Source organism: Nilaparvata lugens, chromosome 10, assembly GCF_014356525.2.
Source record: "Nilaparvata lugens isolate BPH chromosome 10, ASM1435652v1, whole genome shotgun sequence".
In the NCBI taxonomy this organism is placed as follows: domain Eukaryota; kingdom Metazoa; phylum Arthropoda; class Insecta; order Hemiptera; family Delphacidae; genus Nilaparvata; species Nilaparvata lugens.
In genome coordinates, this window is record NC_052513.1 from 42,480,739 (window position 1) to 42,500,548 (window position 19,810).

The 19,810-nt window shown below is 37.0% G+C and overlaps 2 protein-coding genes across 2 annotated transcripts in view; both read right to left on the minus strand.

Moving 5' to 3' along the window:
- The window catches only part of LOC120353380, a 437,229-nt gene that overhangs the window by 214,923 nt on the left and 202,496 nt on the right, over positions 1 to 19,810 (minus strand). The gene's annotated exons all lie outside the window — the stretch shown is intronic.
- Positions 1 to 19,810, minus strand: part of LOC111052491 (zinc finger protein 2) — a 64,463-nt gene that overhangs the window by 35,694 nt on the left and 8,959 nt on the right. The window contains exons 2-5 of the mRNA XM_039436031.1: positions 15,726 to 16,365; positions 13,947 to 13,966; positions 13,695 to 13,915; positions 7,254 to 7,316 (exon numbers count right to left, since the gene is read on the minus strand). Coding sequence (XP_039291965.1) covers positions 7,254 to 7,316; positions 13,695 to 13,915; positions 13,947 to 13,966; positions 15,726 to 16,365 — 944 coding nt within the window. The remainder of the gene's footprint in view (positions 1 to 7,253; positions 7,317 to 13,694; positions 13,916 to 13,946; positions 13,967 to 15,725; positions 16,366 to 19,810) is intronic.

Below are 19,810 nucleotides of genomic sequence, written 5' to 3' on the forward strand. Positions count from 1 at the left end.
GCTGCTGCTGTACAGACGCAGACGTCACAGACGGCGGCAGACCGCAGGTGCGAATATGCACCAACAGAGTCCGCTTCTGTAGGAACTCCTTGCCGCATGCGGGACACGACTCGGGGTTGCGACCATGCTGCCGCTCGTGGTTGACCAGTTCGAATTTGCGCAGGAATCCGGCGCCGCAGTCGGGACACGCGAACGGCCGCTGGCCGCCGTGGAAGCGCGAATGCATCACTAGGTGTTCTTCGCGTGAGAACGATTCGCCGCACACCTGACGAGCACACGACGAACATTACATTATAATAATTTCAACAAATTTTACACATATCACAATTATAATGGAAGTTGAAAGTACAATCAATCAGAATTTGAAACGTTTAGGGCATAAGCCTGTGGTACTCTTCCAGAAGTTGTGTAATTCTGAATTATTAAATAAATATAAACATAGAGAAACAATAGCGTAAGTAGTAGTGTAATTCTGAATTATTAAATGAATATATAACCATAGAGAAACAATAGCGTAAGTAGATATCCTATGGTATAGGGAGTTTATGTCGCAGCTTTTACTGTTATCTCAAGCCGATAGACCACGTAGTTCTTTCCCCTGAAGCTATGTGACCATGGTAGTCTCTCATATTGTGCCGTTCATACACTCTCACCCCCAACAAAACAGTAAAAATCGACAATAATCAACAGTAATCGGCTTGAGATAACAGTAAAAGTTGTGACATAAACTCCCTAAACCATGGGATATCTACTTACGCTATTGTTTCTCTATGATAAAACTATGAGAGGTTGTAGTTGTTTAAGACATGAGAATAGTTTGTTGGGGATCAAGTAACCTTTATCTTCAATTTTATTTCTCAAGACAACAATTTAAATTGTAATATCTCACAATTTCAATATTATTTTGCATATAGTATAGCTCATTTTTCATGAAACTAATGAAGTCAAAGCTCTTATCACGCATGTCTAAGCTGCGGCTATACAAAACACTGATCAGACCAGTGGCCACCTATGGTGCTGAGACGTGGACGCTGACTAGTAGAGAAGAGCAAAGCATTGCGTGTTTTTGAGAGAAAAATTGTAAAGCGTATCATGGGACCAGTCAGGACAGAATATGGGTGGCGTATCAGAAATAATGAAGAGATTGCCAATTTCATGGGACCAGAAGATATTGTTCGAGTTATAAAGGCGCAACGGTTGAGATGGTTGGGGGCATGTCCAGAGAATGGAGCACTGCAGACTACCGCATAAGTTGTTAAAAAGTAAAATGATTGGTACGCGTAGAAGAGGAAGGCCCAGGAGGAGATGGCTGGAGGATGTGAGTGCCGATTTGCGTGTTTTGGGCATCAGAGGATGGTAGAACGTGGCGGAGAGGAGAGACGATTGGAGGCGAATTGTGCAGGAGGCCAAGGTCCACATCGGACTGCAGCGCCAATGAAAGTAAGGTAAAGAAAGTATAGCTCATTTTTGTTAATCACATGTTCCCTTTCTCCTCAACAAAGTTGATTTTCTACCTTTTAATAATTGTATTAACAATGGATACAACAAGGTTAAACCTCCATCCTGCCTGCTTCAAACAATGAATAATTGTGAGTAGCTTCAATACAGAATACATAATCAGTTGATATTGTAAAAAAAATGAATTTTACAAGAAATAAATAAGACACGATGTCGAATAGCACACTCACCGGACAGGAGAAGGGTCGCTCCCCCGAGTGGAACTTGATGTGGGTGGTGAGATGCCGTTTCTGGGGAAACCTCCTTCCACATTCGGGGCATTCGAACGGTCTGTCTCTGGTGTGCACTCGTTCATGGCTCACCTACAAACAAAATCAAATACTTGAAAAAATATTCATTATTTACAAACCCATCAGGTAGCCTAGATATTGGATATATTGGTTTGGGTAGGGAGGTAAGGATGATTTGAAATAACAGTTTGGCTCAACTCACACTTACGCGACTCAGGTAGAGAAGTGACTCGACTCTAGTCGAGAGCATGCTTTTTCGAATGGTGACACTCAGACCAGTCGATGGGTGTCTCCGCGACTGTCATCATTTGAAAAAAAAGCTCTCAACTAGAGTCGAGTCTCTTCTCGACCTGAGTCACGTAAGTGTGAGTTCAGCCTTACACACTCATTTTTAAACGAAACTCAGGGAGGTAAAGATGATATGAAATAACAGTTACACACTACACTCATTTTTAAACAAAAATCAAAATTGATTTTAGTGTGTACCTTGAATATTGTCAATATAAAAATTAAAGAGTACAAAATTAAAACATTGATTATGTACGAAAAATAAACATGTGTTAAATGCTGTCCGTTTTTGTCCATACACTCCTGTAGACGTTGTGAGAATTTGTCCATATTCCTCTGAAGCATTTCAGGAGGTACCGCTCGAATTTCTTGTGTTATTGTTTCACTCAGGGCTTCAAGGGTTCGTGGTTTGTTTATGTATACACGTGCTTTTAGGTAGCCCCATAAAACTTGTTATTGGCCCTTAAGCTGGGTTTTCGTTTGTGCGTAAATGCCGTCGTCAACCACGACAGTGAGAGAGTCTCAGATTGGGAAGATTTCAATTTGTCTACATAACCTGAAATATTATGTATAATTATGCTTTAATGAGGGAGGTTGAGTTTATACTTTTTTATACTTCAAATGGCAATATGTTGATATTATTCGATTTTTTTTTCATTCTTGAATATTAAACACAAAAATAATGAAAAGTTATTTGATCAGCTGTTTTAGCACACTTGGAATTTGGACAATATGAATGTGAACAATGCTTGCCGTCGTCGACTGCGAAAATTTACGCAAAAACGAAAATGCACCTTTACTTTGTTCGAGAAAACGGTCGAACCGTCACTGTCAATACGGATCGTTACCTAACGATACTGCGTGAATTTTTTCTGCCATAATTGAGAATCGACGTCAATACTGTAAGGTTTCAACAAGATGGGGCGACATGCCATACATCGAGAGCAGCTATGTAATTTCTAAAGCAGACCTTCCCTGGACGCCTCATTTCGTTGCGTGGAGATGTGGAGTGGCCTCCTCGGTCACTCGACCTGTCACCTTGTGACTATTTTTTATGGGGCTACCTAAAAGCAGGTGTATACATAAACAAACCATGAACCCTTGAAGCCCTGAATGGAACAATAACACAATAAATTCGAGCGGTACCACGTACTTCAGAGGAGTATGAACAACTTCTCACAACGTCTACAGGAGTGTCTGGACAAAAACGGACAGCATATAACACATGTTATTTTTCGTATATAATGTTTAAATTTTTTCCTCTTTAATCCTATTAAACTATACTATTAAACGAGCAATTTATGTGTATATGTTTAGATGTGTAAATGTTTATGTGTATATGTTTAGATGTGTAAATGTTTATGTGTATATGTTTATCTGTATGTGACCGGATCTCGAAAACGACTCTAACGATTCTCACGAAATTTGGAACAAAGTAGGTTTATGACATTTAAATTCGATTGCACTAAGTCTCAACCCTGGGATAACCCGCTGAAGGACATTAAAAGGATAAATACGTCTTTGGGAAAACAGCTGAAAATTTTGTCGTCTGTCGATACCGTAATGGAAGTGAGAGAGCGATTGCATGTGTGGGTTATTCCTCAGCTGATCTCACAAGAAAAATAATTCAGAAAAAAACGTATTTTTGTTATCTCTCTTTTTTTAGAAAACATGTTTACTTCAGAAAGTCCAAAATAGTAACTAGATGCTGTTAATGTAGAATAGTGCATAGTATATAAACAAATATTGTAGCAAACATAGTATATAATTCTAAATCGAATTCATAGTATATCTATTTGTAATTGATGATGTGTTTGTTTTTTGAAGTGTGAATAAATTGTTATTTTGATGAGTGATAGTAACTTAACCTAGATTTTGATTTGGACTGTAGTATAAATTTGAAAATGGACAGTTTTGGGCATAAGCCCGTTGTGTCTCCTCATATAACTGTAAAAATAATTGTACGACTGAAAAAATTAATAAATAAATATAAACTATAAATTCAATCTTTCGTTACAAATTCTCTATGCTTTTACACTCCAGAGCGAATCTCGGTCCCCCGATATTTTTTATAATGGCAACATCCAAGGTACACACTAAAAGGATAAACTTTCAGTTTCGTTTAAAAATGAGTGTGTAACTGTTATTTCAAATCATCCATACCTCCCTGCCCAACCCTGTAGTAATCATAGGCTGATTAATCTTTAATTAATGTTTTTGATTACTGTATTATGAATAGACTGTTTGTATAATTGTAGTTCATCTGTGTTTATTATGTGAATTGAATTATATGAATGACGATTGTCAATGCTATTCCAAGCAGCCTATGACATGTATCATAAATAAAAGAAATTAGCGTTCAAAGTGGATAGTGGCTTAAAAATTGAGGTTGAGAAGTTTCAACAATGATTAGTAAGTAACAATTAATTACCAGATGGTGTTTGAGTGTGAATGTTTTACTGCACTCTGGACATTTGTAGGGTCGGTCAGCGCTGTGCAGTAGTAAATGGGTGCTCAGACAATGTTTCAGGGCAAAGCTTTTCCCACATTCTGGACACACATGGGGTCTCTCCCCTGCAAAAAACAACATATTGTTAGAAATAATCAATAATCAAGTGAAATAACACAAGTGAACCTATAAGAAACAACACTATAATGAGCTAAGGCTCAACTCACACGTCTCTGCAGAACATAAATATAAGATATTCATTCTGCAAAAGCGTGCTATTAGGTGTTTAGTGGGATTGGGGTTCAATCATCCTTGTCGAGATTATTTTAAAAGGCTGTGCATACTCACTGTACCTTGTATTTTAATTTTTAAAACTCTATTATATGTGGTTAAGAATATGGGCAGTTCAACAACCAACGCACAGGTACATTCACACCTTACCATAAACAAGAACAACTTCGTCGTTCAGCCTCACAGGCTAACTCTTTTTGAGAAAAAAAACTAGCTACATAGGGACAAAATTACTAAACAAGATGTCTAGTAATATAGATTTTAAGAGCATGACTTTCAAAAAAGATCTTTATAAGTTCCTTGTTGAAAGAAGTTTTTATAGTGTAAATGAATTTTTATGTGACAATTATGTGTGATATCATATAGGCTATATCTATATTTTTATTATGTTAAATATTGAAGAGATTTTTTTGTACATTACAATGTTCAATTGTATAGTTGTGATTCATAATGACTGTACTGTATTGAACAAATAAAAATTATTATTACTATTATCACTTACGCGACTCAGGTCGAGAAGTGACTCGACTCTAGTGGAGAGCATGTGTTTCCAAATGGTGACACTCAGACCAGTCGATTCTAGTCCTCCGTGACGTCACCATTTGAGAACACATGCTCTCGACTAGAGTCGAGTCTCTTCTCGACGAGAGTCGCATAAGTGTGAGTTGAGCCTAACCATAACGTTATAATGACAGTGGAGAAAGATTGGAAAACAGCGTTCAATCATGATCAAAATTTAAGTCTTTTGTGAAACCGGGCCTTCAACAACCTCAAACATTCAGGACGACTGAAACAGCTTTTTATGAACAATTTTCTGAAATTGAAGCACGGAAATTTAATTGAAAAGTTGTAGATAAATCTATAAAGCGGCCTGGACACATGAATAATATTAGCGTCCACGAGCTGTCAGGGGAACAAGGGATTGGAAATGGACATTTCCAATGGACAATGGACATTTCCAATGAACAATGGACATTTCCAATGGACAATGGACATTTCCAATGGACAATGGACATTTCCAATGGACAATTCCAATGGACAATGGACATTTCCAATGGACAATGGACATTTCCAATGGACAATGGACATTTCCAATGGACAATTCCAATGGACAATGGACATTTCCAATGGACAATGGACATTTCCAATGGACAATGGACATTTCCAATGGACAATAGACATTTCCAATGGACAATAGACATTTCCAATTCCGTGTTCCCGTAGCAGCTAGTAGCCGCTATTAGGCTCAACACACACTTACGCGACTCAGGTCGAGAAGAAACTCGACTCTAGTCGAGAGCATGTGTTTCCAAATGGTGACACTCAGACCAGTCGATTCTAGACTCCGCGACGTCACCCATTTGAAAACACATGCTTTCAACTATAGTGAGGTCCACGTTATAATGGCAGTGTGTGATTTGCAATGGTGTTGCTATCCTTGTCTATCATTCAACAAAACAGATGGCGCTATCTCTTTCACGCTTTGCGATGTTGCCACATCGTTTATCAACAATGTAGAAATTCAAATAATTGACAAAATATTAAATCTCAATCATGAAAATTTATTATTACATCTTTAAAAAATATATTTTCTTGACAAATAAAATATGATTAACTATTTTCAGCAATAATGAACAGTTAAATTGATCAGATATACCAGTGTCAGCTGTTTGGGTGGCAAGGCTGAGATCTGGCAACCCTTTTCTCCTATCTTCCTACACTGCCATTATAACGTGGACCTCACTATAGAGTCGAGTCTCTTCTCGACCTGAGTCGCGTATAAGTGCGAGTTGAGCCTAAATGTCACTGTGCGCATAAATAATAATCCATACTGAATTAGTAGTAAATAATTGATAATAGCCTAATCCACAGAAACATAACTATTATGGTAATAATCGAATAAAGAGATATATTAGATAAAATTCATTTTAACTAGATCATAATATAATTTCATCGTTCTAATTTCCAACAAAAAATGTTCCTGGAATTTTAATATAACTGCAATGAAGATCAGACGCTCATATTTCTATTATCCAGGAGACAAGTGGGTTCTAGAATTCAAATTTGAAAAGTATGTCATAAAAACAGTTAGTTCTTGGCGTTACAGATTATTATTTTAAAATGGGAATAATATTGTTTGAATCATATTTTCCTTGTACCAAAAACGTAAACAACTTATTCTTACAAAATACTTCGAATCGTTCAATTGAAAATAGAATAAAATAGAACAGTTTTGGTCGAATGCCTGTTGTTTTTACCTTAATTTATTTGTATATATGAATAAATAAATATATAAATAAATAAACTGCTCGATTTTTCAATAATCAAAAGATACGAAAGATAAAAAATGTTGAGAAAGTTTGAATACAGATATCAAGTAATTACTGACTAAATTATCATGACAATTTGAGCTTCTTACAAGGTGCAATGATAAAATTGAACAGGATTAAAATTTAGTTAAGAGCAAATATGCTCACCTGTGTAGGAAATTTTCTTCTTTTTCATAGTGAATGGAAAATTTAACAAGACCTCAGGAATACCTACATGGGTACAAGAAATTAAATTTATTATTCAGTTTCAATATTTTCATCATTAATATGATTGTTCTGATCTTTGATGAAGGGGAAGATGTTAAGCCAATAAGGGACAAAATTAGGGGTTGATGGATGATGATAACAATTGAAGAACACTGTGATTTCAATGGAATATAAAAGAGAATTATGGAATAAGACAATCATTGCAATAAATTTCCTTAGTAATTTTCCAAGCAAGTTTTCAAAAATGCATAGCTCGAATTATTCAAATTACATAAAAAAAGTAGGATATTACGGGTAAATCTTAGTTTCCTCAAAAATGAATTGAGGTCTCTATTATTATTATTATCAATTAGCGTATGGCTTTGAATGGTGGGGAGACCCAAGGGTAGTTCCACCTCGCCGTATATAGTCCAAAGTTCCCTAATGGGAAACCGGACACTAAGGTTATAGTCAGCACAATACTTTATGTGTAGTTGTTTTGAGAAGTTGATATTTATCAGAGATTGACAATGGTGTAATAACCGAAACCGGTCTTTCTAAGTATCAATAAATCTGTGGTTTTTTGACAATTTTTTAGTCTTTTTCATTTAATATGAGTTCAATACTTTTTCAAGAGGTTATAGTGAGCACAATACTTTCTGTGTAGTTGAGAAGTTGATATTTATCAGAGATTGACAATGGTGTAATAACCGAAACCGGTCTTTCTAAGTATCAATAAATCTGTGGTTTTTTGACAATTTCTTAGTCTTTTTCATTTAATATGAGTACAATACTTTTTCAAGAGGTATCTATGAACTGGATGAATAAATCATAGTTTAAAATACACAACAGCTATAAAAATAAACCGACAGGAAAAAATCTGGAGGAGTTGATGACTGAAAAATACTGTTCAAGAAGGAACACTCGTTGCTCTTGGCAATACGACATACTTACAATATCGCACAGAAAACAATACTGCTGACATGTAACATGTACACATTACATAACTTTACATATCCTATTATATCAAGCGAGCAATTTCTGTATATATTTGGTTATCTATGTCCAACGGATCTCGAAAACGGCTCTAACGATTTTCACGAAATTTGGAACATAGTAGGTTTATGATAAAAAAAATCGATTGCACAAGGTCTCATCCCTGAGAAAACTCGCTGAAGGACATTAAAAGGATAATTATTCATCCTTGGAAAAACAGATGATAATTTAGTCGTCTGTGGATAACAGAAGATGCCTGTGTGGGAGAGACAGAATTATGTTCAGCTGTTGAATAAATCATCTTATCTCACGAGAAATAATATTAAGAAGTTTTAATAGACTTGATCAAAATAATCTGATTTGTTGACATGACATGGTATATCATTCTAAATTAGAGTATATCATAATAATTTTCAAAGTTAATCATTAGAGTTTTAAGTGAATAGTGAGTGTTATTTTGTTATTCAATTTTGTTTGTGAACAATCTAAACTAGTAGTTCTGTGAACAGTAGACCTCACGCCGTATTCTCATCCACAAGATCCTGATTGAAACTATAGAACTTATGGAAATACAGCAATAGACTGGCTCCTCCACACATCTGTGTAATCACTTGTCAGCTGATTTATGATGAATAACTCTATAGTCTGATTTTCACTCTAATATTGGCGTATGAAGGAGGCTCCTTTTTCCTTTTATATTATCCTTGAAACGCAAAATTTCCAAAAAAACCTTGTATGTACGTCAACGCGCAATTAAAAAAGGAACATACCTGTCAAATTTCATGAAAATCTATTACCGCGTTTCGCCGTAAATGCGCAAAATGTAAACATATAAACATTAAGAGAAATGCCGAACCGTCGACTTGAATCTTAGACCTCACTTCCCTCGGTCAATTAGAACTTTTCTGTTTTCAAATGTTTGGACTGAAAATTGGTCCTGATGTCAAGTGTATGGAACATAACCTACTTTTTGGACTATTTATAGTGTATAAATCAAAATTTGGGGAAGAAACAGTTTTGGTCTGTGCCTGTTAGTACTTCCCCAATCATTTTAAAGAATTGTGTTCTGTTTATCAATAGATAAATAACGAGCGAAGCTAGGTGCCCCAATATTGTTTTATTATATACGTACAATTACGTATAAACGTAAAATTATATACGTATATATTTATATTTATTTTATCAATCTGTATTATTTTATGACAAATAAATGAATTTGAATTTTGACGTGAAGGAAAGAGTGTCGGGCCTCCCTGTCTCCAAAGGAGAGCCGTGTTAAAAGTAATATCTCTCGGACTATAGGTATTTTACGATACATGGGTGGTGAAAGCGACTGACCAGTGTGCACCCGCATATGCGTTGCCAGATGGTGTTTCATGAGGAAGGACTTGCCGCACTCGTCACAAGTGTGGGGCCCGGGACTTGGGCAGTGTAATCGGCATAGTCGACGTCTCTTTGTCCACCTGCTGTTGTTGTTGTTGTTGCTGCTGCTGCTGTTGTTGCTGAGGAGGTTGCTGTTGTTGTTGCGGAGGCCCCGGACCGACCTGTGCGTCCTGCGTGCTGTTTTCATGGTTGTCCATCACATTGTTGACGCCCGTTGAAGTCGTTTGCACCTGATACAAAAATAATTTGTTTTCTTCATTTCAATTTGTTTACAACACAAACATAAACACTAAAACATTAACATTCTTAATCTCAAATTATTTACAAAACACAAAAACAATACTTGAATAACACAAGAGAGATTTATGAAGTAATCGGGAAATTTCAGAGGAGCTTGAATGGGGAAATTAAAAAAATTATAATAATTTCGAGGGAATTTACAATTTTCAATAGATATAATGAGGTCAGAGTGGAAACGGCGCAGCAGTTACATAATGAGGTCCACGTTATAATGACAGTATTTGATTAACATTGGTGTTGCTATCCTTGTCTATCTTTGGACAAAGCAGATTGCGCTATCCTTTTCTAGCTCTGCAACGTTCTCAGATTGTTTTTCAACAATGCAGAAATAAATTAACAAAATATTTATGAAAGTTTATATTGTTAAATCATTGAAAACTATATTTTCATGACGAATAAACATACTTTATCATTTTAAACAACAATTACATCAGATTTACCGGTAACAGCTATAGAAGGCAGTGACAAGGCAACTCTTTACTTCTATCTTTCTCCACTGCCATTGTAACATGGACCACACTGTCGGAGTCAAACTTTGACAGAGTAATCACTTTTACAGTCACACAAGCGCAAACTTCATGTATTATTATAATAATAATAATATCGTGTGACCTGGCTGGCTCAGGTCTGGTGTCAGAGTTTTCAGGTCGCAACTGATCAATTTCAGGGCCTCTGACATGACATGTGTTATTAAAGTGTCGCCTTTATTTATTTATTTGGTTAGCACAAACAATACAATGATCGAAAAAGAAAAAACAGGCTATTGTCCAAAACTTTTCCAATTTCCTAATTTAGTTTTAAATTGTCCAAATATTATAGGAATATTATGAATATACATATTATGAATATCGAATATGTTTCTATTGAATATGTCTGGCACGACTATGAGGATTCTAGAACTAGAGGTAAGGACTATGGAAAATATTAATACATGTAATGACCAAGCCACATGAGGCGCTTTTCAGAAGGGCAAGAAGTTTTATTTTCTTGGGTCCTAAATTTTTCAATAGTCTGCCCGTCGAGATTAGAAATTCAAATAATCTTAAATCTTACAAATCCAAATTACACCTATGGTTGATGGATCTTTCTCCAGTTGAGATAAATGAGCTTTCTATCGTTCTTAGATGAATCACCTTGACAGTCACTTGTTTCAATTCTTTCAGCGTTTTATTAATGATTATCATTATTTCTCCATGGTGTGTGTGTGTGTGTGTGTGTGTGGTGTGTGTGTGTGTGTGTTGTGTGTGTGTGTGTGTGTGTGTGTGTGTGTGTGTGTGTGTGATGAATTAAGACGAATAAATTTAATTAAGATAAGTATTTTCATTTGAGTTTATCGATAAGCATTTTTAGTTGAGTTCTGAATGTATTTCACTCCTGTTTGCAGACAAGAATTTTCTTAAGCAAACAGTATTGTATTCAATGATCTGTTATATCATTTGTATAATCAAATTTGTGATGTAAGCGATATCATTGAATAAAAGTTGATTTGATTTGCTCTCCTATTGACTGTTCATTAGCTGATTCCCGAACGCAATCAGGGTATCAGCTGATAATCAGCCAATCGTAGAGCTTCCTGTCCTGTCATGCCTACAGAAAAACCGCCTCGTGTGGCTTAGCCCTAATAAACAAGTAATCTTCTTACCTTCTTCTGGAAATAGTCGCTCTCGGCGTGCGGAATGGGTAGGGCGGGGGCGAGGAAGTGACGCGCCTCATCGTTCATAAAGAACATGCTGCGAAACATCAGGTTGTTGTTCATTGTGTTCTGGGGGGGCAGAGGGGCGGCAGAGGAGGCGGAAGTGGGGGCCGCATAGGAGGCGGGAATTTGAGCCACCGTCCTAGTCACGGATGCGGTAGCTGGAGGCGGAAGCTGGGAGCGGCAGTTGGGGGCGGTAGTGAGAGGCGGTTGCAGCTCTACTCGCAGGCCGCCTGCACAGGTCACAGTGGGGGCGGTAGATACTGGAGGCGGTAGATGAGAGCGGGAGTTGGGGGCGGTAGTGAGAGGCGGTTGCAGCTCTACTCGCAGGCCGCCTGAGCAGGTCACAGTGGGGGCGGTAGATACTGGAGGCGGTAGATGAGAGCGGCAGTTGGGGGCGGTAGTAAGAGTCGGTTGTAGAGAAACTGGGGGCGAATGCAGCTGTAGCTTGACGCCTGTGCAGGTCTGTTCCTCGCCTGTACAGGTCTCAGAGGGAGGCGGTTGTAGTTCTAACTTGATGCGTTCGGCCAGGTGCTCCGATACCGCTTTTATCGAGTGTAGGGCTGAGCTTCCCACATCCAGGTCACATCTGCAAATTCAAAGTAATTTAGGAATTCATTCATGAAATAATACACAGTACAGTATGTATTATGTATTACAGTATATATTATGTACTCTCTTTTGCTTCGGATGTTACTCACGGGAGCTCCAGGTCAGTGCGTGGGTAATAAGACGGATTATGATGATGAGAAATGATTTATAATAGAGAGATTTAGAAAGATTTTATAGTAGAAAAGACGGTGGCATGCCAATTGACAGAATCCCAAACGACCGAAACGCTATATTTTCCCAAACGGCCGAAAACTACTTTTTCCTCCACCTACTGTCTAAAGTACTTACTTTACTCAACCTAATACTAAAGTGTCACTTTTTCGTTCTCGGTAGTAAAAAACAGAAAAACTCCCTAGGGAGTAAAAGTGACTCACATGGGGAGCATCTCTATTTTGAAACTTACATTGTAATAGGTTAGAAGTTTTAATAGACTTGATCAAAATAATCTGATTTGTTGACATGACATGGTATATCATTCTAAATTAGAGTATATCATAATAATTTTCAAAGTTAATCATTAGAGTTTTAAGTGAATAGTGAGTGTTATTTTGTTATTCAATTTTGTTTGTGAACAATCTAAACTAGTAGTTCTGTGAACAGTAGACCTCACGCCGTATTCTCATCCACAAGATCCTGATTGAAACTATAGAACTTATGGAAATACAGCAATAGACTGGCTCCTCCACACATCTGTGTAATCACTTGTCAGCTGATTTATGATGAATAACTCTATAGTCTGATTTTCACTCTAATATTGGCGTATGAAGGAGGCTCCTTTTCCTTTTATATTATCCTTGAAACGCAAAATTTCCAAAAAACCTTGTATGTACGTCAACGCGCAATTAAAAAGGAAATACCTGTCAAATTTCATGAAAATCTATTACCGCGTTTCGCCGTAAATGCGCAATATATAAACATTTAAACATTAAGAGAAATGCCGAACCGTCGACTTGAATCTTAGACCTCACTTCCCTCGGTCAATTCGAACTTTTCTGTTTTCAAATGCTTGGACTGAAAATTGGACCTGAAGTGTATGGAACATAACCTACTTTTTGGACTATTTATAGTGTATAAATCAAAATTTGGGGAAGAAACAGTTTTGGGCTGTGCCTGTTAGTACTTCCCCAATCATTTAAAGAATTGTGTTCTGTTTATCAATATAGAAATAACGAGCGAAGCTAGGTGCCCCAATATTGTTTTATTATATACGTACAATTACGTATAAACGTAAAATATATACGTATATATTTATATTTATTTTATCAATCTGTATTATTTTATGACAAATAAATGAATTTGAATTTTGACGTGAAGGAAAGAGTGTCGGGCCTCCCTGTCTCCAAAGGAGAGCCGTGTTAAAAGTAATATCTCTCGGACTATAGGTATTTTACGATACATGGGTGGTGAAAGCGACTGACCAGTGTGCACCCGCATATGCGTTGCCAGATGGTGTTTCATGAGGAAGGACTTGCCGCACTCGTCACAAGTGTGGGGCCGGGACTTGGGCAGTGTGATCGGCATAGTCGACGTCTCTTTGTCCACCTGCTGTTGTTGTTGTTGTTGCTGCTGCTGCTGTTGTTGCTGAGGAGGTTGCTGTTGTTGTTGCGGAGGCCCCGGACCGACCTGTGCGTCCTGCGTGCTGTTTCATGGTTGTCCATCACATTGTTGACGCCGTTGAAGTCGTTTGCACCTGATACAAAAATAATTTGTTTTCTTCATTTCAATTTGTTTACAACACAAACATAAACACTAAAACATTAACATTCTTAATCTCAAATTATTTACAACACACAAAAACAATACTTGAATAACACAAGAGAAATTTATGAAGTAATCGGGAAATTTCAGAGGAGCTTGAATGGGGAAATTAGAAAAATTATAATAATTTCGAGGGAATTTACAATTTTCAATAGATATAATGAGGTCAGAGTGGAAACGGCGCAGCAGTTACATAATGAGGTCCACGTTATAATGACAGTATTTGATTAACATTGGTGTTGCTATCCTTGTCTATCTTTGGACAAAGCAGATTGCGCTATCCTTTTCTAGCTCTGCAACGTTCTCAGATTGTTTTTCAACAATGCAGAAATAAATTAACAAAATATTTATGAAAGTTTATATTGTTAAATCATTGAAAACTATATTTTCATGACGAATAAACATACTTTATCATTTTAAACAACAATTACATCAGATTTACCGGTAACAGCTATAGAAGGCAGTGACAAGGCAACTCTTTACTTCTATCTTTCTCCACTGCCATTGTAACATGGACCACACTGTCGGAGTCAAACTTTGACAGAGTAATCACTTTTACAGTCACACAAGCGCAAACTTCATGTATTATTATAATAATAATAATATCGTGTGACCTGGCTGGCTCAGGTCTGGTGTCAGAGTTTTCAGGTCGCAACTGATCAATTTCAGGGCCTCTGACATGACATGTGTTATTAAAGTGTCGCCTTATTTATTTATTTGGTTAGCACAAACAATACAATGATCGAAAAAGAAAAAACAGGCTATTGTCCAAAACTTTCCAATTTCCTAATTTAGTTTTAAATTGTCCAAATATTATAGGAATATTATGAATATACATATTATGAATATCGAATATGTTTCTATTGAATATGTCTGGCACGACTATGAGGATTCTAGAACTAGAGGTAAGGACTATGGAAAATATTAATACATGTAATGACAAGCCACATGAGGCGCTTTTCAGAAGGGCAAGAAGTTTTATTTTCTTGGGTCCTAAATTTTTCAATAGTCTGCCCGTCGAGATTAGAAATTCAAATAATCTTAAATCTTACAAATCCAAATTACACCTATGGTTGATGGATCTTTCTCCAGTTGAGATAAATGAGCTTTCTATCGTTCTTAGATGAATCACCTTGACAGTCACTTGTTTCAATTCTTTCAGCGTTTTATTAATGATTATCATTATTTCTCCATGGTGTGTGTGTGTGTGTGTGTGGTGTGTGTGTGTGTGGTGTGTGTGTGTGGTGTGGTGTGTGTGTGTTGTGTGTGTGTGTGTGTGTGTGTGTGTGTGTTGTGTGTGTGTGTGTGTGTGGTGTGTGTGTGTGTGTGTGATGAATTAAGACGAATAAATTTATTAAGATAAGTATTTTCATTTGAGTTTATCGATAAGCATTTTTAGTTGAGTTCTGAATGTATTTCACTCCTGTTTGCAGACAAGAATTTTCTTAAGCAAACAGTATTGTATTCAATGATCTGTTATATCATTTGTATAATCAAATTTGTGATGTAAGCGATATCATTGAATAAAAGTTGATTTGATTTGCTCTCCTATTGACTGTTCATTAGCTGATTCCCGAACGCAATCAGGGTATCAGCTGATAATCAGCCAATCGTAGAGCTTCCTGTCCTGTCATGCCTACAGAACAACCACCTCGTGTGGCTTGGTCCTAATAAACGAGTAATCTTCTTACCTTCTTCTGGAAATAGTCGCTCTCGGCGTGCGGAATGGGTAGGGCGGGGGCGAGGAAGTGACGCGCCTCATCGTTCATAAAGAACATGCTGCGAAACATCAGGTTGTTGTTCATTGTGTTCTGGGGGGGCAGAGGGGCGGCAGAGGAGGCGGAAGTGGGGGCCGCATAGGAGGCGGGAATTTGAGCCACCGTCCTAGTCACGGATGCGGTAGCTGGAGGCGGAAGCTGGGAGCGGCAGTTGGGGGCGGTAGTGAGAGGCGGTTGCAGCTCTACTCGCAGGCCGCCTGTGCTGATCACAGTGGAGGCGGTAGATACTGGAGGCGGTAGATGAGAGCGGGAGTTGGGGGCGGTAGTGAGAGGCGGTTGCAGCTCTACTCGCAGGCCGCCTGTGCAGGTCACAGTGGGGGCGGTAGATACTGGAGGCGGTAGATGAGAGCGGCAGTTGGGGGCGGTAGTAAGAGTCGGTTGTAGAGAAACTGGGGGCGAATGCAGCTGTAGCTTGACGCCTGTGCAGGTCTGTTCCTCGCCTGTACAGGTCTCAGAGGGAGGCGGTTGTAGTTCTAGCTTGATGCGTTCGGCCAGGTGCTCCGATACCGCTTTTATCGAGTGTAGGGCTGAGCTTCCCACATCCAGGTCACATCTGCAAATTCAAAGTAATTTAGGAATTCATTCATGAAATAATACACAGTACAATATATTATGTACTCTCTTTTTGCTTCGGATGTTACTCACGGGAGCTCCAGGTCAGTGCGTGGGTAATAAGACGGATTATGATGATGAGAAATGATTTTATAATAGAGAGATTTAGAAAGATTTTATAGTAGAAAAGACGGTGGCATGCCAATTGACAGAATCCCAAACGACCGAAACGCTATATTTTCCCAAACGGCCGAAAACTACTTTTTCCTCCACCTACTGTCTAAAGTACTTACTTTACTCAACCTAATACTAAAGTGTCACTTTTTCGTTCTCGGTAGTAAAAAACAGAAAAACTCCCTAGGGAGTAAAAGTGACTCACATGGGGAGCATCTCTATTTTGAAACTTACATTGTAATAGGTTAGAAGGTCTAAGCTCAGATGAGAAAGCATAATAGAGGTGTCTGTCATTGAGTCAACTGAATTCAATACCACAACCAGAAATTTGATTAACTCATTTTTTTTTTTTTTATTTATTTATTTATTCCTTGAAAAAGCATTACAATAATTCACAATTTAGAAATATAACAACAAAATGAATCAATAGGAAATACAAATAAACATAAGGAACTACTTCCCCAAAAGAGCAAGCTCGAGCTTGGGGAAGGAGCAGCCGTACTTTGACTACTTACTTATTATTAATTAACATTACAGTATATAAATTAACAACTAAAATCAAATCCTTTCAATAAACAAGATAAATCAGTGATGCTATAATAGATCAATATATTTACATACAATATGTGTTAGAATGCAACAAAATTTGTAAATTATAATAAATTATAATAATGACCTGATATTGCCTAGCCCAGTGTATAACATGATATAAGATGTGGTACAAAATGAAATCTATTCAATTGGAATAATTACTATACTAATGTAATCCAGAAATTCTCGGCACTATCCCAGCCATGAGAGCTAACCAGATACTTTTTCAAATGTAGTCCAAAGTTTTTTTGGGCGAGTAAACCTCTCAAATTACTTGGAAGAATATTAAAAAATAATGGAGATAAATATATGAAGCTACGCTGACCAGCAGTAGTCAATAATCTAGGAACAGTAACCAGACCTGACTCCTCCCGTCTTGTAATAGCACAATCCGTTCTATTAATGAAATGAAAAAGTGATAGCTTCTTATAATATAATATGATGTGTTTCAGGTATATCTGTCTAATCGGTAGAACTGAAAATTCCAAAAAAGCCAATCTTGTTGAATACATTCTATTCTTTTTCAGAATAATTTTTAATATTAAATTTTGTATTGTTTTTACTGGTTTTAGAACATTTGTATATGCACCACCCCAACCCACAATACCATATTGGAGCAATGACTGTGCCAGTGCATAATACACTATCTTCATGACTTTCATAGGCAAAACAGAACGTAATTTCACAAATAAATAAATAAGTTTTCTAGATCGTGTAGTAAGCTGCGACAAATGTACATCCCACTTTAAATGCTGATCAACCATTACTCCAAGATATCTGATACTGCTAACCTTCTCTATTTTATTACAATTAACTGAACACCCTAAATCTACATGACTAAGACAATTTGGAGAATGCAAAACAAGTGACATATTAACTGGCTGATTCTGTATATTCAAGGAAAAAGAGATGTATTTTGTTTTGGACAAATTCAGAGTCAGTTTTCTTCTATCAAGCCATTTTTTTACTTCTCCCAGTCCCCTAGCAGCTGAGTCATATGTGCTAGCCCAGTTTTCTTCATGAAAAATTAAAACTGCATCGTCTGCAAATGACAATATTTTCCCATTGATTAAATTAAGGTTACAAAAGTCATTAATATAGATCAGGAAGAGGCAAGGTCCAATCACTGTTCCCTGCGGGATTCCCATTTTAACAGATTTATATTCACTAACAGTGTTATTGACTCTAACACATTGTTGCCTATTCTTTAAATAACTGCAAAACCATCCCAGTGCCACATCCTCAAGACCAAGGCTACGGAGACAATCAAGTAGACGATCATGGCAAACTGTATCAAAGGCTTTTGCAAGATCAAGAAAAATAGCTATTTGTCTCCTACCTACATCCAAGTTTAAGATTGTTTCTTGAACAAAAGCAGCAATTGCTTCCTGTGTTCCCATCCCCTCTCTAAAACCAAATTGATTTTTTGACAGAATATTATTCACTTCCAAAAATTTATGTAGCTGTCTCTTTACACATTTTTCAATTATTTTAGCCAAATTCGAAAGTAAACTTATAGGTCTATAGTTGGTAATTTTCCTTTTGTCTTGTGATTTGAATATTGGTTTTACTACAGTTGTTTTAAAAGAATCTGGAAAAATACCTTGTTCAAAACTTACATTAATAATGTGTTTGAGTGGAGAGGCAACAATACTTTTAACAGATTTTAAAACAGATACAGTAATGCCATCATGACCAGGCCCAGATGCACCTCTAAGACTCTCGATCGCCTCCACAACCTCAGTCTCTGATACATATTGAAAAGTAAAATAATCTTGCGGATTGTGGGGATTGTCTGGTTGCAAATCGTCACCAGGCTCACTAGGAATATTTTGTACCATTTTCTCTCCTATAGAGATGAAAAAATCGTTAAAAGCATTAGCACATATATTGGGATTATCCCTAGCACTATAGACATTACCATCAATTTCAATTTCTTCCAAACACTCCTTCCTTATTTTACAACCAGCTACCTCCCTAACTACATTCCAAGTCCGTTTTACATCATTTCCAGCCTCCTCAATTTTTCTGCTATAATACAATCGTTTAGCTTCTCTAATAAGGACTGTCAATCTATTTCGATAACTTCTAAAATAATTTCTCAGATTTAAATTGAATGGTTCCTTTTTACATTTGTTAAATAGAGCTTGCTTTCTTCTAATAGAAAATACTAAACCTTGAGTAATCCATGGCTTGATTTTTTTAAACCTCGAACTAGATTTGGCTACATTTATAGTGGATTTTTCAATATAGCTTTGTAGAGTTGCTACAAAGTTATCTGTTGAAACATTAACATCCCTACTAGAAAATACAGACTGCCAGCCCTCAGACTGGATAAGAGACAAAAGCCTATCATAATCGAGCCTGGTGGCAACAAGTGGCAACTGAGCAGCATTGTTAGCCAAGTCTATTTCACAACGAACCCTAAGAGAAGTAACATAGTGATCAGTAATACAAGTCTTCAATACCATGGGTTCAATGTGCTTATTAGTGTGAACATTACCGAAATAATGATCTAAACACGAAGGTGTTCCCTGAAATGGAACCCTTGTAAAACAATTCACATAAGATATAAGCCCATTTTCGTTCAATAAATTCAAATAAGATTCAGTGTGGATGTTATTTCTATTATTCAAGATATCAATATTTATATCTCCTACAAATATAATATTTTTTCCTAA